The 21,524-nt window shown below is 43.0% G+C and overlaps 1 protein-coding gene across 2 annotated transcripts in view; it reads right to left on the bottom strand.

The window, feature by feature from the left end:
* The window catches only part of GABRB3 (gamma-aminobutyric acid type A receptor beta3 subunit), a 255,533-nt gene that overhangs the window by 18,190 nt on the left and 215,819 nt on the right, over positions 1 to 21,524 (bottom strand). For both annotated transcript variants that reach the window (XM_003800161.1, XM_003800160.2), the window contains exons 5-7: positions 16,387 to 16,469; positions 13,592 to 13,729; positions 1,919 to 2,071 (exon numbers count right to left, since the gene is read on the bottom strand). In XM_003800161.1, the coding sequence (XP_003800209.1) occupies positions 1,919 to 2,071; positions 13,592 to 13,729; positions 16,387 to 16,469 (374 nt within the window). The remainder of the gene's footprint in view (positions 1 to 1,918; positions 2,072 to 13,591; positions 13,730 to 16,386; positions 16,470 to 21,524) is intronic.

Below are 21,524 nucleotides of genomic sequence, written 5' to 3'. Positions count from 1 at the left end.
GTGCGGGGGGGACAGAGGGCACGAGTGTGCGGGGGGACAGAGGGCACGAGTGTGCGGGGGGACAGAGGGCATGAATGTGCAGGAAATACAGAGGGCACGAGTGTGCATGGTGCATGTTCTGAGACTCCAGAGCCCAACCATCAATCAGATCCCGACATCCTCCAGTAGGAGGCCTTAGCCACCCTGGCCAGGCCATGCCTTTACTCAGCAAAGGCACAGAGGCATGATTTAGGTTTGTAACAGTAATGCCACATTGTTACGAAAAAGAAGAATCTACTTTTCACGTCCCTTTTATGAAAAAGAAGAATGTACTTTTCGCGTCCCTTAATGAGGTTGGATAAATAGAACCCACTCAAGGTACCTGTGCAAAATGGTGGAAGACACTGTTTTACAAGTAAAGAGGGGTGGGATTTGGTCTAGCTTGGAAATTCAATTATTCACACATTCAGCGCACCTCACCCAACGTGATGGCAGGTAATCATGGTTCTTCGGTACTATGCTTTCCAATTATCACAATAATAGCAGATTCACATATAGCATGGGTGAGCCCTGTGAAGTTTCAACTATGGATCTCCATCTGCACAGGCCGCTTTCAGCCTCAGAATGTGGTCCCAGCAGCTGTGTTTGAAATTGTATAAGCTAACGGCTTTGCAAAATTTTGATCTCCACCTACAAATTCATTGTATCTTTTTCTAAGTAAGAAAATAGTTTACCAATGAGTAATCCAGTGTTATTAAAAAAAATGTAAACCCTACAAAAAGGTTGATGTTACAGGGTAACCTCTTCAGACTGTATGGAAATCCTGGAGATTCTTTTTAAGAAAACTTTTCTTACTATACTTATTAGAAAAACATAACAATTAATATAGCACTTTTAGTTTTTTGATACTTTACTTGAGTACTTTTTTATTCACCCGGAGGAGTACGTTATCTGATTGTCTCAAGTCATAGTTATGTGTTATTTCCTGGAAGAAAATCTGCTCTTGAACACAACTGTGTAAGACACAAATCTATCACCCACATATACATATGTACCCACATTCAAAAAGGAAAAAAAATGTTAATCAACTTAAAATCCTGTGAAACACTGGTAAACAGAGAAAGGGAGAAAAGGAGCAACAACCGGAACCTTGAATTCTTGTTTTTCTGTAAGCTACTTTACCAGTAACTGTGTTAAGTGCTATCTAGAATTTCACTTTCAGGAATTAAATCCCTTGCCCAAAGACGGGATGGACTGGAGATCGCTCATCAGCTCTGTATTTACTTAAATGTATTTAAATTATTATTTGGTCTGTATAGTTTCATAATAATTAGCTAAGTAGAGAATAATGTTTTATAAAATATAAGCCTTCCCTTAATAATGAAAATATTAAAAATAATATTGGAACCCATAATATGTGTACTGTACCTTGGCTAATAATCCACTCGTCAAGTAGCCAATGGTCAGAAAGCTCACTAGGGTTTTTGAGAATCACTCAGAATCTAATTGCATATTTTAATGCTCGTTAAATTGTGTAATTCCAATTATACGGTGTAATATTTGACTACTTTTTTGACTTAAAAAAGAAGAATGCACAATTAATCAAGTCTTCTTTCTGAGCCATGGAATAATTTCAAACAGGAGATGTTAATCCTTGCTTTAAAATTAGTGTCAAAAATAGTTTTATTATGCAAATATTCTGCAAGCATATTTTCCCTTTCATGGGCATGAAAATTCACATTTGAGCCTTATAATTAAATTAACATATCAAGAGAATCATGCGTGAAATTAGTGTCTCAAGACAAAGTAACTATATGGGCAACAACGCTTGTGCCATGATGTCAAAAAATTGTAGTTGAACTACAACCTCTGAACTCTCTTAATTCTGTAATGATACGGTTACTTTACATTTCAAATACCACATAAAAAGAGCACATACCAAGGGCAACTCTTGCAGCAGAGGCATCGTAATTGATCCAGAAGGACACCCAGGAGAGGATGGTTATCAGGATGGAGGGCATGTAAGTCTGAAGAATGAAGTAGCCAATGTTTCTCTTCAACCGGAAGCTCAGTGAGAGTCGGGGATAGGCACCTGTGGTGAACAGACAAGGGTGTTACGTGGAGAGAAGGTGCTGCGGACAGAGGCTGCTCTGATGTGCAGGGTCAACAGCATGCACCGACCAGCTCAAGAACAGAGGTGGGCCCACAACCCTGCAGTCTGCTTCTGCAGGCCGAAGGCATTCAAAGAGTTGGGGTGGGGGTGGGCTGTTTTTCATCTTTTGATAAGATAATGATAAGGTTACTAGTCTCCTCAGGCTAAAGGCTCAGCTGAGAACCAATCCTGGGAAAACGCTGGGGAAATTTTTAGCTTGGAATACAGAGTAATGCCAATTCCTTGTTTATTTAGAAATGATGTGTGTTTATCACAGTGAAGCCCTTCAGGATAAATGCAAAAAGCATTTTGAGCATTTCAGATCATGTGGTACGAGACCAGATTCTCCAGGAGAGATGGGAAGGGGGACTGCTCTGATGAAAGCCCCCCAAATATGGCCACATCCCCTTACTGTGACAAAGAGCACAGGAACATCTTAAAGGCTCTGAGGGATCTTTCATCGTAATTATTATGAGTAATCGTGCTTGCTTAGATAGGTTTCTCTCTCTTTTTTCTAATCCATGTTTTCTACTAGGCAGTAGACACAGTGACTCTTCTGTGTAACTGTGATGGTGAAGGGGGAGGGCCCAGAAGTCAGCCTGATGGGACTGAAATCTTCCCTGATGTTCGGCAATCGTGGGGCTTCTCCATCCAGTTACTCGGCATCTTCTTCTTCACTGTAGATGGGAGATTTGGCCCCAGGCTTTACCGGGCAAAAGAGGCGTTAGCAGACGTCCTCTTAGCCCATCCAGCATGACCTTGAATATGGGTGCTGGCAGCATGGCCCTTGGACCAACCACAATAGCTCAGGGCACCCTCATTAAGAACCAGAGGGCAGAGGAGCAAGTCCTGCCCCAAAGAAGGCAGGGTGGACCTCAGCTGCTCTGCTCGCTCTAGCCTTGGAAAAGGCAGGAAGGAGAGCCTCGAAGAAGCCTCCATTGGGGCCTGCTCTCCTGCATGCTACTCCCACTGGTAATCCTCAGATGTGATCGCTCTCCTCAGCACACTTTGAAATCCCACCTCCACCACTGCAGAGTGAGACGCTAGCCCGCTGATGATGCCACACGTGCTGTTATATTTGCTGTTTCTGATTTATTTTGTTTTTCTTGGAGCAAGGCAATCGTGGCCTTCATTCCTTCCTGTCTGCATCAACAGTCTGCTTTATCAGTTTGAACCCTCTCATTCCTTGGCCTCTGACAAAGCTGGCTGAAGGCCAACCAGTGGAAACACAGCAGCCTTCTCCAGTCCCCTCCCTGGACTGCTCCCTGCCACCCCCATGGTCAGAGCTCTCCTCCTGAGGCCTTTCTGGGCCTCCTCCTGCCCAGGCCTGACAGGCTCCTTTCCTTCTCCTGCCCCAAATATCCAGACTTTCCAGACATTGGTCCCGTCCCTTCCATGTTTGTCTCTATATTCTTTTTTTTTTGGTCAGGGCCGTGTTTGAACCCACCACCTCCGGTATATGGGGCCAGCACCCCACTCCTTTGAGCCACAGGCATCTCCCCCTATATTCTTTTCTTTAGCAACCTGATTCACTCCCATGACTGTTACCACTGCATAGGAGATGGACGATTCTATTTCCAGGCCTCTGACTTCTGCATCAATCACCATTTCAACTAGGATTATATGAAATAGAAAACAAATCACCTAACAAATCCCACACTCCAGGCTGACAATGTGGGAGATTCCCTTCAGCCTGTGTGTGTGTGTGTGTGTGTGTGTGCACAGTGTACATGGTTCTGATCAAATGTATATTTTATCTAATCAGCACAGTATAAAAATTCTCATAGTTGTTGCAAATTATTTGTAAATATAAATTTTAGTTCGTCCTGGTTTTTTATCAAGTGTACACAAATGGACTCTGTAATTTATAAATACAAATTCCTGAGTGTTGTAGACTTAGATCCTTTCCATTTTTATAAAACTATAAATAGCAGTCTTGAGAATATCTTTGCTATATTTAGACTTAGGCTGAATACGCTAAAAGAGGAGCAAGTAGTCCAATGTTTAAAGCTTTTGATATGTATTGTCAAATTACTTTGCAAAAGAATCACACCAGTGTACCCTGCAACGATCAGCAGTTCATAAAAGAGTCTGTATCACCTTGTAAACATGATGACATCGTATGTTTTATAAATAGCTTTTGATAATCCCTAATAAAGATCTATGTACAAGCCTAATTTGGGGGTTGGCAATTATCTCAGTGTTTGACATGAGGTAACACCTAACTGATTTTTCTCCCAGCACCGTCAATAAAGTAAGACTTCCCTTCACACAGATGAAACACAGTTCTGTTGTTTTAGATCCCCCCCCCACTGTAAATCCAGACCATTGACCTGATGTGTCATTGAGGTGAGTCAGACCCTCTTCACGGGCCTTGCCCTCTCCCAGCACCTGTCCTCACAGGGATCACTGTGATTCCATTCTGGAATCATATCACCGACAAGCACTGTCACGACATACTCAAAATCTTTTGATCAGACATCAAAATACTCATCCAGGGAGTTTAGTTTACCCAATGTTTTCCCAAGTCAAATTCAGTTTCTTTTTCCACCATATCCCTGAATTAAGCATAACATTTTCTAGTTAAAAGTTAAACATTTTCACTACCTCAAAATAATTGTCCACATTCCCTGCCTTTGCTGGTTTACACCCATTTTCTCAGAAGTGTCTTTCCTTACCTATACCTCAAAGTCTTGGTCAAATGCCCCATCTTTCATGAATCATATCTTATTCCTCCCTCCAAATAGAGGTGATTACCTTCTTCAACTATTTTAAATCTCATTAAAAATATAATTATTATAGTTAGCAAGGTAAGATCCTCTTTAGTAGGTTGCACAGTCCCCAAGGCAGAGTTTGGTAAGTGATGCATTTGTAACATACTGTCATGCCTACGTAAATGTTAAAACCATCATACATTGTGAATAAATAAATCTGTTTTCTCAATGAATGAGAACAGCAAAATTTATTTTGTTTGTGTAACTCTTTAGTTGACTCCAACACATGTAACGTTCACTGCTTTTATTAAATATTTTCTTTATTTTTGGAGATACAATCTCCTTCTGTCATCTTGGGTAGAGCGCTGTGGTGTCAGCTTAGTTCACAACAACCTCAAACTCCTGGGTTCAAGTGATCTTCCTTCCTCAAACTCCCAAGTAGCTGGAACTACAGGTGTGCACCACAATACCCAGCTAATTATTTTCTATTTTTGGTAGAGATGGGTCTCACTCTTGCTTAGGCTGGTCTCCAACTCCTAAACTCAATGGATCCTCCTCCCAAAGTGCTAGGGTTATAAGCATGAGCCATCAGACCTGGACTTTACTGAATCTTAGTGTGAAATCCCATGCCAATTTCAATGTCATTATTGAATTAACTTCAATGGTGTCTCTTAGTTTGTGAGTTCATGGCAATCTCAAACTTTTCTTATCACTTATCATTTCTTCTCTTTGTTTCAGATGAATTTCACTGTATCACTATGCTTGAACAGTCCTGTAGCAGTCAGCCTAAGTTGGCATACGCTGCAGTAACAAATTCTGAACCTCAGTAGTTTTTCATAACAGATTTTCTATTTCTTTCTTGGCTGTGTCTCCACTTAACTCTGTCTGGCTACAGCACTGCTGGAGATTGTGTTAGAAAAGTGCTACACACATTTCCTTCTCATGTTTCATGGGCCAGAGCAAATCTCATCCCTTCTGTCATCCGAATGGGGATGTTTCTCCCATAAAAGAGCAGCAAATGTTTTTGAATGATAATGCAATCTGCCATATTCCCCAACTTTCCATTTTCCAAGTCAACCTTTTCCAATGAATACCGTCAGGGAAACTATTCCTAAAAGAAGTCAACATTGACAACCATCCAATGAAGTATGATGACACTTTCTTTGGACTCCTTGTTCCTTCAATGCTGGGGGGGCAATGCTACAACTGCATAGTCAAACATTTGGAAGACCATGAAAGACCATTTGAGAAAGAGAATACTAATCTCATTTCAAAAGTATGTTAAACCTCTGGAAATTTGCCAAAATAATCATTGGCACAGAATTTGGAATTAAAAATATATATATCATCTATTTCCATATGTCTAGCAAATACCTTCTCTATTTCTTAAAAGTGAAATGGCTCCCGAAATCAACAAAATTTTAGGCATTCAACATATGCCACACACATTTCAATCTCTGACATGGGAATGGTGATGGAGAGAACAGCCAAAATAAATAAAAGCATTATTCTCAACCAGCTCCCACTCCACGTCAGAAGGAGACTCGTGCAGAACTGGCCTGGGTAAAGCTAAGATATATGTAAAGATACAAAAATATCCTAGGGCATGTGATTTGGTGATTTAGGAAAGGTTTCATGGTATCTGAATTGAGATATTCCCAGTCAAAAGGATTTTTTTCAGGCAGGGATGAAGGGGAGCTTTCATAGGGATGGGCCCAGCAGAGCCAAATGAAGAAAAGATGGCAGGAGAGGTCGACCTCTACTGTGAGTACGCACCAGAATCACCCGAGGTGGGAGATCTGCTCTTCTGACACCTCATGTACATCTTCACAAGCACATAAAAAGTGTTTTGCATCCACTAGACAAAGTCCTCAAACCACAGGACAGAATGGTGTGGTATGTGCTGTGTCTATGGAGAAACTCCCAAGCAATCACAGCTAGTGGCTAGTAACTCAAAGCTGAGAAACAGTGAGTCAGCTGCACCAAGGCATCCCCTTCAAAATAGCAACAGATGCTTTAATATGGTGATGGAAAGGTGCTGAAACCCTAATGCCTGAGTGTCACTGCGGACATGGTCAGGTCCCCCTGCAGATGCTGAACCAACAAACAAAGCCGCCATCCTGAACGCCAGGACGCTGTTCCAGTTCAAGGCTTTCTTGGCAGAACCCGCTAATACTATAAGCGCTGATCCCAACACTTTCTTCCCAGATGCGTTCAAAGTTATGCCAAAAACAAAGCTCTTTTCCCTATTCCAGCCTAAATTTATATCACTCTCTAAGTATGAATGTTTTTGAAGAACTCATTAAAGGTGGACACAGAGAATTACACTAGCTTTGCAGAGTGATAAGAGCTCCTCAGACGTAGCAGTAAAGTAATGAACTGGTATTTTAGCAACTACATCCGAGCTCACCTCGGCACATGCCTTTTTTCCCCATCCAGGTAGCCACTGTGGGGACTGTCACTAGGGATGCTCGTGAGCATTCACACACTGCTGTGCTTGGGTCCTTCATCACACCATCTTTTCACTGCCAAATCACTGTGCAAAAGAGTCGCACCAATGTACCCCGCCACTATCAGCAGTTTATAAAAGAGTCTCTATCACTTTGCAAACATGACAGTAATACGTATTTTATAAAATGTATTCCTTCACCTTCCCATATTCCTATATTCCTTCCACGGCCTGAAATTTAAGAATGCTACTAATTCTCACTCCCATTACTAGTTACTTTATTACATACTGACCAAAAAATTCATGAAGGAAAGGGAATATAGGAAATTTAAAAAGAGAAGAAAACATACAGCACTAGAGCTAAAAAAAAAAAAAAAAAAAAAAGTTTCAAAGACTGTCTCAACCAGGCCATCATTCTTTTCTGAGCTTCCAGTAAAACCACAATGTTGAAAACATGACATGGCGGCAAAGAATGAGGATGTTTGAATAATCCAGCCCCACAGCAGATTTGGGGTATTTCTTTTCTGGGAAGATGACTATTCTCCCAGACTCTCTGTATCCTTGTGTGTAAAAAAATCAAGGCAAGACCATAAGTGGCAAAAGAAGAAAAATAAATAAATTATGCTTCATCAAAATTAAAAACTATTATGCTGCAAAGGATACTATCAAGAAAGTAAGAAGAAAAACCATAGAATGAGGGGAAATAGTTGCAATCGCATATCTGACAAAGAACTTGGATACAGAATAGAATAGAGGCTCTATGAGCTGCCCACCAAGGGACGGCACAAACCCATCAGCATACAGAGATGGTCAGCATAAGGAATGAGGCCTGCTGTGCTGATAGCACAGATGGTCAATGCAGGGTGGTGGTCAATGGTGGAAGTTCTACTGCACACAAAAGAGACAAATAAGCAAATTTTAAAACAGGAAAAGGCTTTGAATAAAATATTCAAAACATATATTTTTCCAAAGACAGACAAATGGCCAAAAAGCACATGAAAAGATTCTTAACATCATTAGTCATTAGAAAAATGCACACCGAAGCCACAACAAGGTACCATTTTATATCCACTGGAATAGATACAATCAAACAGACAACAAGATGTGTTGGTGAGGACACTGGCAGATGAGAACCCTTGTAATACCTCCAGTAGGAGTGCAAAATAACACTGCCACTCTAGAAAACAGTGTGACAGTCCCCAAATGGTTAAACATAGATTTATCATATGACTCAACAATTCCACTCCTAAGAGTACTTAGGAGTTCATTTCCTAAAAGAAATAAAAACATACGCCCACACTAAAACTTATACTTGAATACAGATGGCAGCCTTATTCCTAATACATGTACCCAAAAAGTGAAATCCATATTTGTTTGTCAGCTGATGAATGGATTTAAAAAGTGCAGAATATTATCCAGCAATAAAAAGGAATGAAGTACAAATATGTGCCACAGCACGGGCCAGTCACAAGTGACCTTATATGATCCCATTATGTGAAGTAATGAAATGTTTTCACAGAATAGGCAAGTTCATAGAAACAGTAGATTAGTGCAGTTGCCTCGGGTTGGGGGCACAGGTGGGGGGAAATGGGGAATGACCTGTAATGGGTACAGTGTATATTTGGGGGGTGATAAAAATATTCATAAATTAATTTTGAATCTGTTTCTTCCCCCAAATTTTCTGCACTCTCACTCTCGACTCTCTGTTCCCTTCTCTCTCTCTCATCTCTTCCCCCACTCTCTTCCCTCTCTTTAATATAAAATGAACTTGTATTTTTATATCCTTAAAAAAAACAAAATAAACATTAAATTAAATTAATTTTGATCAGGACTGCATAACTCTGTAGGTAGATAAATGTCACTGAATGTACACTTTAAATGAGGGAATTATGTAGTATGTGAATTGTACATCAATAAATCTGTTATAAGGAAAACATATGTACTATATGTATTTTATTGGGTAACGGCTTCATTTATATCCAATACAAAACATACTATCTGACCCAAAATACACAGTTAGGAAATGCAAGTTTCTTTTTTCTTTCCTTTTTCTCCCTGTAGAGTGAATTATCTTCTTCTGATTCTGTCATCAAGAGTTTTTATTACTGAGCATATTTTTAAAATTCTGCTGGATGTCTTAAAGGCAATTCTAAAAGATGAAGTCTATTTCCTTATGCTGACCACCTCTAGATGCTGACCAGTTTGGTAAGGTCCCCTGGCGGTCAAGTTACAGAGGTTCTACTGTATGAAAAGGAGACAGATAGTCATTCCTTCTTTGCCTATTTTATGTGTTTTTTTAATACTTCTAGTAGATGGGACTTAGAGACCCAGGGGGCAATAATTTTATCAAGAGACTTTAGTTTACATTAAAACTAAAGCTTGGAGATCACAAATGGACTCTTAAAGAAATTTGAGTGTATGTGTTAAGCGAGGGATGGGTGGATTTTAAAAATTTCATAATTTGTCATGATCATTAATGAAGAGACAAAACAGCATTTTAAAAATTGATTTTGGAAGAATAGAAGATTCACGTATCTTAACTGAAACGTTTCATCATCATCATTCATTTTGGATCCTTCTCTTTTTCTTCTAATCTTGGCTGAAGTATTTTGAAATAAAGTCAGAATATATTACTGTCCAAATGTACCACAAGGGGAAAAAAATAAAAACACCACATAATTAAGGAAGCATATTAAATAACCTGTTCTCCATGAATCTTACAAAAATCTCAATCTTTCAGCTCAAAGGCAATTAAAAAGTTAGGAGTCAATTTCAGATTTGGAAAAAACCATACATTCCAAATTTTTCTGGTCAGCAGGACACATATTCAAAGCCAAAAAGAAACTGAAGTCCCAATCTGTTGACCTGTGTATCTAGAGTGACATTTTAGGGGCTCTTTCATTTTTAGCTGAGTACGCTTGTTGAAATAGATTTAATCCACTTTTTCTTTTAACTTGATCCCCTCACCTGTCTACCATGCAAATGCTTTCTTCATACTTCCATATCTTAATACTGTTACAAAGATGCAAAATCCTGATTTTGAGCTTTGAAGTACTTTCCTCAATATCATACTATTCTGTATCAATGTTTCCTCTATCTAATGTCTTTAGAAAAATAGAGAATTAAGTAATTTATACTTTCTGAAATATGATCATAAAAAAATTTCCATAAATTTTCTTCTTTCCTACTCTCATGGGTTTATAGCCCAAACTAAATAAGAATTAAATATGGAAACAATTGTAAGCTTTTCTGAAAAAATAAAGAGGGGCAAAAAATAAACCATGTTAGGTATTGCAGTATGGGAAACACATTTACTAAAAATGACTGAAAAAATGGAACAAATTGAAATACATTTCCTTGAAGGTACTGGAGAGATAATAAGCCAGTTAAAATCTGTATCAAGATCTGGGAGAAAAAAGAAACAGAGAAGAGAGCCTTGTATTTTGGGTAGCAGCACTTTTTAGAAAAGAAAAGATGACAAGCTAATTAGAACATCTGACAGACTCCAATGGGCAAAAACTGGAGACAGGGATTCAAGAAGGTAAACCATTGTAAACCTCTTACAGTTTGGCTTGGTTATAATTATATAGAGTCCTGTTCAAGATGTAAAGATAAACCAGAAGGTTTCATGCACATTCAAAGACTGAATCTGAAGTCACAATTACCCACAGCGCAGAAAGTCAATGATGCTTATCCTAGATTGCTAATGCCTCTGACTGCCTACCAGAAAGGTAAGGGAAGAGAGAATTTCCAGAGTGAAATGAGAAAATAAAATGCAATACACAGGAGGAAGCATGACATGCAGAAGATATAAGGACAAGCTATGAGACATGTGCCACTGGGCTTCCCAAAGAGCAGTGACAGAACAGAGAAAAAGTTGTATCTGAAGAGATGATGGATGATTATGGTCCAAAAGTGCCAAGAGACTTCAAAACAAGGATTTGAAATCCACGGATTCAAGATCTACACTCGAGAGGAGGATCACAGAGAAAACTACAACTTGGCACACCACCATATTGCCAAGGAACTCCAAAGACAAGGAGAAAATCACAAACTCATCTAGAGCAGGAAGAAAAACAGACTGTGGTCATGCACCCCATAATGATGTCTTGGTCAACTGCGGACACATGCAGGGTGGGGCGCCATAAGACCATAATGGGGATGAAAACTTCCCATGGCCTGGTGATATTGTAGCCTGGTCTCAATAAACTTCTAGAATGTCTGTTCTTTTCTAATCCATCCTTGGAGAATTCTATATCAGACTAGAAAGTCCTTTAACCCTGTTTACTGATCAGAATCTCATGAATTCAGAAAAGTATAGAAAGTAAAATTAGTATGATGTTTGATATCAAACTATTTTTTAAAGGGTGTGGCTTCTGCCATAAATAAATTGCACTAATTTCTAAGTGCAGGCCCTTTGAAGGTGGGGAGGTTTTCCTACCAACTGATAATGAAGGCAAAAGGCAGGAGCTCAGACACACTGCAGAGAGGACAGGACACCACACTCTGATGCCCTGTGGGTCTGACCAGGTTAAGGGTTCTGCCCACATCCAGGGTGTATATTTTTTCCAGACGTATTTGGTATATTTTCTACCATGTACATACTTAAAAGGAAGGCAGAGATTGCACCTAGAAAGAGTGGTTTTGAGTTGATGGGTTCAGTAAGGCCATTCCAAGTGGCCACAGAACCCCCATGGAAGCTGGGGCACCCTCTGCAAACACTTCATCTGGCTGTCTGATGAGGCTGCATGAAAATACAATAAGAAATCTTCGTGGCAGCACCCTAATGGCCGTCACTGCAATTTTCTAGGCAAAGGCACGGATTGGCACAATTATTCCACTGAGAGGATATGATCTCCATCTTCTGAGCTTATACAATTGGAGCATGAAACAGTTTGAATCCCAGTTTTGGAAGTAATGTATCATTTTATTCAATGCAGCACATGGCAATTTTCTTGGCTGTGGACACTATTCCTTATAAGCTCATGTTTCTGCTGCCTCTCTCTGTCTACCCAAGGTGAGCACCTTGGTGTGCTCTCCACAGGGGACTACACAGACATTTGCAGGAGCTGTTGAGGTGGGATAAAGCATCCCTGCATAAAAGCAGACCAAACTGGTGTCTTAAGCACCCAGGCTTTTGTGTGCAGCTCAGAGGCGGGAGCAGGAAGGAGGCATGCTGGTGACAACCTTGACTCACAGGGCCACATAACCACAGCATGTCTAGCATCACTCAAGATGGGAGTGGGGAGGAGGGGAGCCGTGACCAAGACATGTGTCCTTGAGGGTACAGGCACAGTGAGCTGTGAGCGGGGCTTGGGGGTGCTCAGCCCAGTGCTGAGTATGTGCGGCAGCTACCTTGCCCAGCATGGAGGACAGTGTGGTGGCTCAAGTGGGTCAAAAGGCTCTCCAGAGGACGCAGCACCAGATGAAGGTAAGGAATGATTCAGCGCTGGCCACAAGACTGGGAGGCCAGTGGCTGTGGACAAGGAGGGTCAAACTACCTGCAGATTTCACGGGTTCCAGCACAGGATCAGGGCTAGCTTCTACCCGCTTGCTGTTGTTCAAGCTATATGGACAGCTCTGCCTTCACTGAGCATTTTCAACCCAGCATTTGTGGTCTTTGTAACGCCTCATAGTTTAGGAAGCATTTTCATTATTGTCTCAATTATAATGCAAAGCATGCGGTGAGTACAACGCCCTCAGACAGCACTGCATGTGGTAAATCCACACAGTTGTGATTTAGTAAGACCTCAGCAAAAGGAGTCTGAGGAACAGAAGTTACCATCAAGTCTCGGGGCAATTGATACAGAGGGGATAGAGAAACAGGCCAGGGTAACATATCATCAGGAGAAGGTGACCACGTCTGAGGACACAACACTACTTCCCGTACTGCCCAGACTGGAGCACAGGTGGCTTTACTCCAGGAGGAGAACAGTGCCCACCTCCTCCATTCTTCCTCTTTCTCCTGCCCTCCTGCTTCCAAGGCCTTCCCTGGCCTCTTGTCTACCTAAGGATGAGCATTTCCAATGTTACCAAACATTCCTTGGTTACATTTGCCCTCTGTCATTTGACCTTTTAATAATAGTCCCAGAGAGCATCTCTTTCTCAGCTGATCTGTCATTCCCATCAAAGTTTATCAATGCCCCAAGATATCCAGAAAGGCAATGATGAGGGATGATTGACGATGGTCCTTCTCTGGATTTCTGGACTACCCAGTATCGTAGAGTATTCCCTCATGGCAATCGCACCAGCACAGCAGGTGTCCCTGAAGGGACTGTTAGCGGAGACAGGACTTACCTGTGGCGAAGACGACATTCCTCGAGACCAGTCGATGCTCCACGATGGAGAACTGAGGGAGCTCGATCCTTTCCACTCCCGTCACAGCCTTGTCCCCGCCGCGCCAGTAAAATTCAATGTCATCTGTGGTGTAGCCATCTGTCAAGAGAGAGCAGTGGGGAGTCTGAGGATATGAAACATCACCACTTTGTCTAAATGGACACCTAAATTAACTGTCACTAATACAATGGTCGTATTTGAAGTCCATCTGCTTAACGTGCTTGTCTATGAGAAGCGGCATCAAATAACTAACTTTCAAATATTCTTGTGTTTCCTCTACTATTTGATTTGTAGGCTGCTATTGAGAAGTAGAGAACTACAGAGGCTGGGTGGTCCAACCAAAGTTCTATTTGCAAAGTATGTCTTCAGGGGTGGCCCAGAAATCACATTGAGGGGAATTTAAAATATATTGAAGTGTGATGAATAAGACAATTGTAAGAGAACTCAAGTATGAAGAATTTGGAATGGGCAACCTCCTCTCAAGTGCTACTGAAAAGTTCAAAGCCCGAGGGTGAATTTAGCTGATCAACGGTTGATTCTAGGAGAGACTCTTAGAGCATAAGGAGCAAGGTTCCATCTGCTGGTCCCAGGGTTTGCTACCTTAGAAATGTCTTTTGTTGGGATGTTCCTGACCCTAGGAAATTTTCACAAGTGGTTTCCTCAGAAGAAGGAGAGGTCACCAGCTGCATTACAGCTCTGCTCCCAGCTCTCTGTCTCTCATCATTGCTTACTGAGTGTGAGTAAATAGAGCAATGAAGTTGGATGACCTTGTGACACCCAGGAGTCTCCTAAAAGATTAGGTTAACTTTACCATAACATCAGTTAGAACACAAGTCTGTAGAAAAACATCATCTCACTGTCACACTTTTTGATTTGAGCATATAATACAATGTTGGGGTATTCATTCAATATTTGATGTTAGACCAAACACATGGACCAAGCTGTGAGGATGACTGTCCCCCATGGCTAATGCCTTCTCCTTAGTCCCCTCTGCGGTTTTCTCTTCAATAAAAACCCAATTTACTACAAGGTAGGTAGCATATTCCTCTGTGGAAAAACCTCACATGCCCCTAATGCAATTAGAAAAACAAGCCCAAACCCCTTGCAAGGATGTGGACAGTGCCCAGGCCTGGCCCCTGTTGCCTCCACTCCCTTACCCAGCCCTGCCTCACCCATCTCCTGTTGTGGCTCAGACCAGCGTGCTGTGCCCAGGGCTTCTGCCTCTGTGGGATCTTCCTCCAGATCCTCATGTAGCTTGTTCTTCCCCACGTTTGCGTCTTAACTTAAAGCCTCCTTGCAGAAGCCCTCCCTGACATGCCATCTCACAAGCAACCTCACATCACTCCTTACCCATTCCTCAAAGCATTTGTCCCTACTTGGTTTTTTTGTCTAATTGTTCTCTACATGCCGTCCCTCCATGGACCCCTGGGCTGCAACAGCACCATATGCGGTGGCTGTCCGGATGTGCTGTTGGATGGATTCTCAGGTCAGTGAATCTGCCCTCAAGCACAGAAATAAAAAGACACACCTTTCTCTTGCGCGTTTCTGACCCAGAGCTGTGTGTAGTCAGGCCACCAGAAGACCGGAGACTTCTCCTTCCACAGAAGTGCACAACCCACAGATTCTCGGCAGAGCCTGTGGGGCTGGCACCCTGTAGGGAGGCCTCTGTGACGGCACTCTCAGAAGTCACTCACTGTGTGACCAGATGGTGGAAACAGGAGCTGCTCCCGAACTTAATTTCCCATCCTGAAACTTCCACTGACTCACCGGAGCTGTGCCCCCTGGTAGCACAGACTCCATTTCACTCCCTAGTAGGTCCTTTCAACTACTGGGAAATCCTCACCTCACTCCCCGGCCTCTTGCCCTCTCCAGCAAATGTCCCCAATTTCACTATGCATCATTCGATGAGACTTTATGTGCCCCACCTTCCCTGAAAGCGCAGCTCTCAGAACGCATGACCATGATGGAGGCTGGACGTGGGCACAGTGGGCCTCCCTGTGCAGGGTCTGGACACTGTCACCAGCACAATTTCTCAGCATTATTATCCACAAAGACATGCCCTTCTTACATCGAACCAAATGATATTGCAGAGTCGTTTATCCACTGAAAGTTTAGTACAAAAATTGACAAGCCTGAGTCCAGTTGAGACTAATTATGAGCCAGTCTGTAATAGGCCAAGATAAGTGACAGGGACAACAGTTCCCTGATGTGCCAGGAGGTGCCGTTTGGGTAGCAGGAAGGACACCATGTCAGAGGTTGTGAATGCGGCTCCCACCCCTCATACAGGAAGAAGTGCTCCATCCTGGACTAGCCATTGAATGTTACTCAAATTGAAGAAAATTGCTGAGATGCAGAAACAAGCCCCTGTAAAGCCGGGGTCCTGAGGGAAGATGAGCTTTACTCTGGCTGCCCAGGTCCCAGCCACGCAGCCACTCGCGAGTGATGAAGCATATTGTTAAGAAAATTGCATCCTGCTGTGTGTGGGCTCTGCAGTGAATGGGCTGAGATGAGGGGCATTTGTTTTCTTATATTCAGCACGGTAAAGAGACTCTCTTAATCAGATTAGAATGAAGAGTCTTTCACACTGACTCTCTCGCTCTCATAGAGAAATTTCCAAGAGCGGAGAATTAAATCTCTAATTTAGTTAAAAACTGTAGCAAGAAAATTATGGATGCCTTGGAAAAGACGCCAACCATAATGACAAAAAGACAGAGGACAGAGAGTGAATGAGAAAGCAGCCGGGTGCAGATACACACAGCTTTCGATTTCCAGGGTGCAGTTCTGCTCGTCCAACGGGTACCTTCGGAGGTCCATCATGCAGGCGGCCGTCGTGGTGATTCTGAAACACACAGGGAGGGAAGGCATTACCGAGGAGGAGAGGGACGCACACCAACTGCTACTGCATAGCCCCCCCAGGAGCTCCTTCCCCAAAGTCCACCTGACACGTCTTCACGGTATACACTGAGAAACTTGAATCCATAAGAAACTTTTTTCAGTATACCATACACCAGCTTTATCAAGAAAAACAACATAAAACTTTATTTCATTTTTTTCAGAAGTTTAACTTTTGATTGACAAGTAGAAGTTGTATAATTTATGATGTAAAGCATGATGTTTAAAATATTTATACACTGTGGGATGGCTAAATTGAGGTGATTAACATATACATTACATACATTAATATTTATATATGCATTACATATGTTAATATAACATATCAAATATTTATCGTTTTTGTGATGGGAAGACAAAGATCTACCCTCTTAGCAATTTCTGAGTCTCTGATATACATGGTTATTAACGATAGTACCAAGTAGTACCAAAACCTTTAAATCCTATAAAATTATTTACCATGTCTTACTGACTTTGGATAATTAAGGCCAGAGAAAGGAGTTTCTAAGGAAGTTCTTTAACTTTTGTTTTGTCTCCTGTGTAACTGTGCTCTAGTCTCTCTATTACAGAGAGAATTTATGTATCATTCCCAAGGGACCAGACCCACTAGGTATCAGCGCCAAGGTCTCTAACCTTCTGTCTGATATGTTGAAGTAGCTACGATGCCCCCTGGAACTCTCAGCCACTCTTCTGTTTGTCCCCACTCCATTACCATTGTGTAACACACAGTTGTACATTAGGCTAAATCCCAACATTCTAGAGTGTTTCACCATGTGACCATCCATCTTTTCAAAGAGAATTTTTGCCTTCTATGTTGATTACAAATCAATGTGCTGGGTGTGTCCTCCACGTCTCCAGGGAGTGGCTTCCCGAAGTTTAGGGAGGACCATGCAACGGGTGTCCCGCCTATGCCTACTCAACGATGGATGGTGGAAATGCTTCTGTCCAGGATCCCTAGGGCCACCCTGAATCCTCAACAATCCTCCAGCTTTCAACGTCCTGGAAGCCCAGTACTCAGCTTTCTGTGACTGGCCTTCATTCTGAATATTCAACAACAAACCAACTTCAGGAAATGTGAGCAAATCTTGCTCCTGCCAACAGACCTTAACCAAACACCTACAAGACACCAGGTGTATGCCACGCCCAAGAGGCTTGTTTCGTGTACCCCCAGCACAGGTGCTAAGGAAATAAGGCACGTCTGATTAGCATCTGGTCAGGCAAGCAAGCTGAGGAGAGCTCTACTTCTCAATGCCAGAGAAAAGAAGTGAGGAAAAACGTCAACATACGTAGCAAATGGGCCAATGCTGACTTTTTCTATAGAAATTGCCTGTGTGTGCTATGCAAACTCACTCCAGGACCCACAGCATGGTGAAAGTGTGTTCCTCCCAAATGTCATGATACCTCCAGTTACCCCTGAGTCGAGGCGAGCATTGCATCCTGAACTCTGAAATCAACACGTGGCTCTTTGGTACCTGCCTTTCTAGCCAGAGGAAGGTCCAGCCTCACACGTTTAAATTCCAGCATGTTTAATGGCATATTGGCAACCTAACACACGCACAAGATATCGCCAAGGCAAAAGTAGAAAAAGTTCTACTAAAATCATGGACGTTTTATGAAGAAGAGAAAAAGACCTCTATGGCAACATTCAAAAATTTTTATGTTTTCCTCTGTATTTTGGTACCTATTCATTTGAGCAGAGTCAATAACAAGATTACCACTTACTGTTTTTCCCCCCCTCCAACCACCCCTAACACACACACATTGCCTGGGGGCCCCCAGCCCAGAAGTCCTGCGGAATGTTCCATGGAAAATGCCAAGAGGGGAGGGCAGGAGGATAGAAGAATTGGTGGGAGAGGCCTCCTTTCCAGCAAGGCAACTACTATGTTTTTCCCACAGAACAGCTGTTGCTCAGGTCCTCTCGTTCTGGAGGCTTTTTTCCATTTGCTTGAGGAATAAGGTAGACACATCTATTTGCTGCTTTTCTTCATCTGGAAGAAATACACAGAAACCCTCTCAGGATGGAGAGTGAAACACAAGAGCTTCTGGTGCTCAGGACGTGGGCACAAAGCTTTGAAGAGAAGCAGACCCTGGCGGATGGACGGACTGAGGAAGCGGTGAGGTGGGGCAGGTGCAGGGATGGAGCGGGGGTGCAGCCTGCAGCACCCGTCCTCCACCACCAAACCCACACTCGCCTTGGCTGAGCCCATCACAGGCTCCAGAGTGGACTTTCTGAGTGAATCAATCACTTTTTGCCCCCCTCACCCCTAGGACCCCGCAGAAATCAGAGGAAGTGTCGAGGAATTGAACAGACTGCAGGACTCAAGCCCCATGAATGAGGAAGGACCAGGGGAGACGGCATCTGGGCTCCAGGTGAAATCCCTAACGCTCCCACACACCTCTTCATGTTTTCCCCTAGAAAATACAGTTTTTCTGTCCTGGGATGAGACTTTAACCCACATGCAGCTCCACTTCCCCAGCCCTCTGTCATCTGAGAATTCCATTCCTATGTTTAAGGAATTGTGGTGAAGCCAACCAACTGGACTCCAGGAGGACGAGGTCAGGGTCCCGCAGTATTGCTTTCCGGTGCTTTGGGGAGCAAAGCAGGTGCCGTTCGTTTTTATTGTTTATTCTGAGACGGCAGTGCCCAGAGTCTCTGTGGCTGCAGGACACTCTTGATGGAAAACCAGAGGAGGATGGTGGCCAAGTGACAGAAAAGGTATCTCTGCATTCAGTATGCCCTTTCTTTAGAAATAGTGCCACTTCACACATGCTGAAGGTAGGAAGTAGAAATCATTGTAAAGAGCGGAGGGAGGACTGGAAGATGGGACATCACAGGAACGGGTGCGACTCAGCAGCTCCGCCCCAGAGGACTCCCAGTCTCTTCCCGCTTTACTAAGACTGGCTCAGCCCTTGCTCAGTGCCCAGCTCTGCACTACATGCTGGAATAAACCCACATTTAACCTCATGAAAACCATAACATAGGGGTCTTATCATTATTATTATTATCGTTCCCATTTGGCAGACGAGCAAACCAAGGTTCGGAAAGAAACAGTTTTGCCTTATTTACAAAGCCACTGGAAGGGAGGCGTGGGCTTCAGGTCCAGGCAGCATGGACCCTACACCACTGTGCCTTTATCACCTCTTCTACCTTAAAAAGTACAAAATATATTTAACTTTTGAAGGCCTACTCAAAAAGCGAGGTTCTTGTTTTGAGTGAAGAGCAGTAAGGTGGGGCAATCCATACAGATAAATGTAGATACACACGGATCATCTGCATGTCTGTTAACACATACCCACAATATTCCCATTTTATATGTGTGTGTGATGGCTGGAGATAAATTTAAGTAAATGGAGAACATATTCTACACGCTGCTCCCATAGTAAGCGTAGTGACAATCCTGTCTCCCACCCATTGTAGACAGGGTAGTTTATCAGATCATCCTGCTTTTATAAATAATACAAGTCTGGAGACATGTTCAAGAGTTAAAAGTATGAACATGCGGGTGGCTTCTGTAGCTCAGAGGAGTAGGGCACCAGCCTCATATGCAGGAGGTGGCAGGTTCAAACCCAGCTCCAGCCAAAAACTACAAAAATAAATAATTAATTTTTTTTTAAAAAAGTATGAACATGCCAGAAATAAATTTGACATACAGGTAACACCATCCCCAGTAGCTTCCAAGTCATTTATGTGATGTTGGTGACACACCACCTTGCACACCTTCTCCCGACTCTCCGGGGGACCCTTCCCTGCACAGCTGAGTGAGGAAGCCTGGATCAAAAGGTCAAGGTCCAGGGACTTCAGTGTGTTGAAGGGTTTTTCATTTTATCTCAACTGTATTAAGCTTCTCAAATACTCTTTGGCATCGGCGCTTCTATTTTTAAATATCCACCAATTTACAAATCATGATTGGGGCATGTAATCGCACAAGTACAGATTCCTCCACAAACCACCTGGTGGGGGCTGCTGCTGAAAATGCCGCTGTTGGTGGGTCAGGAACATGCTGCTCAAACATCTGTCTGGAACATGCACTTGTTGACTTAGGTGCAAAAATCACTCCTCGTAAACTTTCTGGGAAAGGCTGGGTGGGGGCTGAGTCTGGGATGCACACGTACAGGGAATGGAGCAATCTACACATTCCCTTCTCCCGCTTGTACGAACCTTCCTGATTCACTGCCAATACTGGAGAGGACAGATTCAAATGTCCAATGAGAGCACAGCTTCGGACATCCCAGCTGATCAATGGATGGCAAGAAGCTTGAGCAGCTTTCGCAGAGAAGCCTTTAGAAACAGAATATGCTGGTGTCTAGTTCTCTCTGCCCACCTTTCCTCCCGCTAATGTTTTATCACATTTACCACCGTCTAGAAATGAGGGTGCCAATCTGTTGACTTGCTGGCCCCTCAGTCACCCCCAGGAGAGCCCATGAGGGCAGGACGTCTTCTCCCTTGTCCAGGGCCCTCTCTTCCAGACCTAGAGTAGCACCTCTACACTCAGCTGGAGTTCTGCAAACACTCACTGAACAGACGACTTTGGAGACACGAAGCCCATGTGTAAGCAGCAGAGTGGGACTCAAAAAAAAAAATTCGTGGAAAGAGAAAGAGGGAGTTTGGCCCTTCTTGGCTTCAAGGTCCCAAATGTAAGAGTCAGGGAGGACACTTGGCCCCCTCACAGGCACTCGCAGCAGGAGCACTGGTCAAGACACTTGGGTAATATCCACTGTTTTTATGGCCCAGTGGTCTATGCAGATCCTTTTGCTGCAGAACTGAGCCCTGCAGAATCGAATCCAACATCAACACCCTTCATGGCTTCAGCTGCAGTGAGGTTGCAATGAAACGCTTCCTTCTCTGGAGTCCCAGGCTCTCTGATCAGTCAAGGTAAATGAACAGGGCCAGGAAGCAGGCTGGCAGCATTTTCTGTGTGATTTCTGCACTGCATTTGAAATGCAGAAATGTTTGAGTGATCTGGCCAAGAGTTGTATCTTTGGCTATGAGACAGTGCCACAG

This window comes from Otolemur garnettii, unplaced genomic scaffold (genome assembly GCF_000181295.1).
Source record: "Otolemur garnettii isolate 467f Iridium unplaced genomic scaffold, OtoGar3 scaffold00170, whole genome shotgun sequence".
NCBI lineage: Eukaryota > Metazoa > Chordata > Mammalia > Primates > Galagidae > Otolemur > Otolemur garnettii.
The sequence above is the reverse complement of the archived record's forward strand: the minus strand, read 5'-3'. Positions and strand labels throughout refer to the sequence as shown.